General features: G+C 38.5%; 1 protein-coding gene across 1 annotated transcript; it reads left to right on the forward strand.

The window, feature by feature from the left end:
• Positions 1–663: 663 nt before the first annotated feature.
• LOC140723809 (C-C motif chemokine 20-like) lies at positions 664–2,810 on the forward strand. The gene is made up of 4 exons (XM_073038348.1): positions 664–840; positions 980–1,097; positions 1,239–1,319; positions 2,548–2,810. The coding sequence occupies exons 1-4, from the start codon at positions 747–749 to the stop codon at positions 2,567–2,569; spliced, it is 315 nt and encodes a 104-aa protein (XP_072894449.1). The 5' UTR covers positions 664–746; the 3' UTR covers positions 2,570–2,810.
• The last annotated feature ends 1,586 nt before the right edge of the window (positions 2,811–4,396 follow it).

Here is a 4,396-nt window from a genome sequence, read left to right on the forward strand (position 1 = left end):
ACCTATTTTCTAAGTTCTCTGTTATCATTTCCCAGCATTTTCCCACTTGATCTGTGGTTCCCATTTTTTTTTCTCCCTTCTTCCATTCTTAACAAAAAAGTGAGTTATAATATGCTATCATCCAGTCTGTGGGAATCATTCTTGAATTGATGAAATTTTAGAAAATTATCAACAAATAGGTTTTCTATCTTTGCTAAAAAATTGGATCAACAATTACGATTTCTTGGGATTTATTGATTCATTAGATTTCTTCAGCACTTTTTTTTTACTAAAGCTGATTTCTTTCAGCATCTTAATCAGTCAAATAGTGAAATACTACTCTGCTAATTTTGCAAGTTTTTGGCTTGTCTTCCACAAAGATATACTCATAATCATGGTTTAATTTCCTTGTCAGTCTTTTTTTTTATATTCTTATTTTTTTTAAATTTTCTTTCCATATCCAGCCACTCATGGCCCTTTTCACAACATGGAATGGCCACAAAAAAAGGTTGTCAAGATGATAGGAACCTAGCAACCATAAAAGGTGAAGGCAACCACACTTAATGGTTTATGTTCCCCGAAAATGTAAATTCGATGAAAATGATTAAGGCTATATTGTGGGAAGATAAGACCACAAGGAAGTGCTCTGCAAATTCACACAGAAAAAAAATGATATATAAAGGCAGATCACTGCACTCTTGAATCAGATCAACTTTACACTCTCCTAATCTCTTGGGTTTTGTCACTTTCTGTGTAAAATCAAGAGAATGAAACAAATTGTCTGCAACTGTGGGTACCTGTCGATGGCAGTGCTGGTCGGACTGTTGATGATCAGCTCAATGGAAAGGTTGTCATTTGCAGGTAATTACGTCCTAACGTTTGCCTCTATTTGAATCTTTCAGTTAGTACCTGCTAACTTTAAACTGACATGTTGTTTCTGCTTTGCTGTTGGTGAATTGTTTCTTTTTTAACCAATATCCCTGATGTTTATTTTATATAGATGCTCAGTCTCCAGTTGACTGTTGTCTTTCATATTCACCAAAACCTTTACCTTTGAAAGTTATCAGAGGCTATGTTTGGCAGTATTCAAATGAACTCTGCAGCATAGATGCTGTCATGTAAGTGCAAAATTTTTCTCTTAAATAGGAAGATAATGTTTTGAAGTTACTTTTACGTTCTTTAACTATGTTTAAAGTAGACATGATCTGAATTGTAATCTAGCAGTATGATCAAAGTTCTTTCAAAAAATTTCTTCACAGTTTTTACACAAAGAAACGCCTAAGTATATGTGCAAACCCTGAAGATAAGTGGGTGAAAAATATAATCAGCGGCTTTCTGAAGTAAGGAAATAAATCATTCTGTCTAAATATTCATTCAACTTCGAAATGCATTTAAGTAATGTCCGTTTTTCTATGTTCGCCCATGAGTACACTATATGCTATTGTGTCAAATCAAGAAATTCCTTGCAAGTAAGAATATAATGGAACACAGTTTTGGAACAGACATTTTTGTCAGATGTATTTATTTAGAGTGTGTTGGAAGCAAAATCTGAATGAGTGTAGAAAAGCAACAAAAGACAGCAAACCACTTCCTCAGCTTAATGAGCCCAGGCAGAGTGTTTTATCAAGTGACAGTTCTTTGGGCCGTATAATCAACACACTTCACCATAGATCCTTCACGCTATTGCCAGTACTTGTCATTAGAGCTAACCGGGTATCTCTGAGGAAGTTCCAGTTTTCAGCTCAGGTGTCAACCATTGACTTGTTGCTGGACTCTGTGACTGCCTCATCCTGTTTTCGGCGGAGAGCGGAGCCCAAAGAAGCAGTATGAACATATACAGCCTTCCATGTCCTAGGCTGGAAATCCAGCCTGTAAATTTGGGGCTAGGTTAAAGTATGCCCAGAAATCACATTCAAATGAATGTGAGGAAAGCAGATGTCAGGAGAAGGTTAACAATTAATATTTATTATTCATTCTATTTTTAATGTTTGCTTTACCTATATTTGAATATGATTGTGTATGGGGTGAGATAAATGTTCAAACAATACTTCATTACTTAAATTATGATGAGTTACAAGTGCTACTGAATATTTTGTTCAATTAAAATATACCAAACATTCAGTAGTGTTTGAATATTGTCAATTTATAACACTGAAGACCCTGACAGCCAAACAGCCAGAGGAGATGGGGCTAACAGTGGGCAAGGGCAGGGTAGGTGACAGAACTTCCCTAGCTGATATGAGTAGAGCTTGTAGTCTTGTATAGATTCAGCTCGTGTCATGTTGATGTGTTGGGAGCCAAGCTCCTAGAAGAAGACTACGCCAGGGGCGACAGTGGGAGAACTAGTGCAGCTCAGGGGCAGGGGACCGGGAATTGTAAGTCAATGGAAAATTCACCCCATTATTAAAAGAAAGGGCACTGTGTACAAGAAGTGGCAACTGAACGAACAAATTGGAATTACCAATCTAATAATCTCTGTTATGTACATAGACTGCACCTAGTCGAAGTTTCTGTCCTTTGATTTTTAGGGATGTTGTAATTAATTCTATTTTTATATTTACATTTTAGGAGGGAAATGAAGAAGAATTGAGAGACCACATCTCAATTCCAAGGGCATGAAGAATCCCACCTTTTGTAACGATGGAAAAGACTATTGTACTTGTTTTTAATTGTTATTTGCTTCAGTATATGATGTATGCACTCATCACATTCTACAAAATGTATCCAGTATTTGCCTCCATTAAGCTATTAAGTTCTGACAAAGCACTGTGAATGTTTTATTTCATTAAATATATTTTATAGATCAATAAACACAATGTGTGAAAACAGTACTTTAGACATATTGCTATTGATATATTCACATTCAGGTTAAAGCTGTTCCATTTGCTCAATTAAAATATTGCATTTGTTGAATCAAAAGGGTAGACCTTGTGAAAGCACTGTGGGTCAAAAGCTCCATAGTGTGCAGTATTGTTCTACATCTACTGTTTATCTGAAAAGAACTATAGCAATGTTGTTAGAATTTATCGGTGCCATTTACTTGAACTCTAAGATTTCTTTCCCATCAGTTTTCTTGGAATTTGTTCGATGTGTCCAGGAAGGATTCCTGACACAGTATGTAGACAGGGCAAATAGAGCAGAAGCCAAACTAAATCTGGTGCAAGGCAATGAATCTGGTCAGGTGTCAGGTCTTTTGGTGGGTAGTGACCATAAAACCCTGACTTTCCATAGCTTTGCTCAGAGATAGGAACAGACAGCACAGGGAAGTATTTAATTGTGCGAATTATATTGCGATTAGGCAGTAACTTGGGAACATAAATTGGGAACGGATGTACTCAGGGAAATTCACAATGGAAATACAGAAGCTAATAAGAGAATATTTTCATGGGTTCAGGGTACGTATATCCCACTGAGCCAGGGATAGAATGATAGGGTGAAGGAACCATGGTTGACAGGAGATGTGGAACATCTGGTTAAGAGGGAAAGAGAATCATACTGAAGGTGAAATGATCCAACAAGTCTTGTGAGGGGTACAAGTGTAACACCCTGCTAAAGGTTTTACTGCTCACGTTGTAGGGTGTTTCATGTCATGGTCTTTCTGTAGAAGTGGGTGCTGAGGAATGTGAGCCATCCAATCAGGAGAGAAGGCTGGGGAAGCAGGGTTTATTTGTGCCTGACACCAGAGTGAGCTTTTGGTCTTTTGTTTGGTGGGAGATGAAGAGAGGAGACGCTGGAGAGAACCGGTCACAGGGTTCAATCCAGTGGGGACCGTGATTCAATGGAGCAAGGTGTGACAGTCTGCTGAGGATTAGTGAATATGGCTTCTGGAAGAGTTTATCTCCAACCTGTGCACATTTGACTGTTTAATTATAATAGACCTTTTTTGAGTTTTTTTCTTTTCTTTATGAACTCTTTAGTTAAGTTAATATTCATAAATATACTTCCTTTAATTATATGCAGTGTGCGGTCTGGTATTTCTTGGCAATGAGCTGTAACAGGTCACCCCAGACATACGAAGCCAGAGAACGGTGGGTGTCTTGGCGCTGAGTTGGGAGACTGCCAGCGAGGGCTAACGAGCTGTTTCCTGAGACACCCTAGAAGAAAGGGATTTCAAAGATAGCCAGGAAGGAACTTAAGAATGGACTAACAAGAGCTAGAAGGGGATATGAGAAGACCTTGGTGCATAGGTGTGGTGAACTAGATATACCTGTCTGACTGCTCCTGTGGCTCCTCCCACAGACCCTGCTGACTGCTCCTGTGGCTCTTCCCACAGACCCCTGTATAAAGGCGACTGTGGGCTGCTGCTCTCCCTCATTTTCCCCAGGATGTAGTGCTGTTTATTCTTCCAGTCAATAAAAGCCAATATCTCGTTTCCTAAGTCTCAGCGAGAGTTATTGATGGTGCATCAATAGGATTA

The sequence above is a fragment of the Hemitrygon akajei genome, chromosome 3, assembly GCF_048418815.1.
Source record: "Hemitrygon akajei chromosome 3, sHemAka1.3, whole genome shotgun sequence".
In the NCBI taxonomy this organism is placed as follows: domain Eukaryota; kingdom Metazoa; phylum Chordata; class Chondrichthyes; order Myliobatiformes; family Dasyatidae; genus Hemitrygon; species Hemitrygon akajei.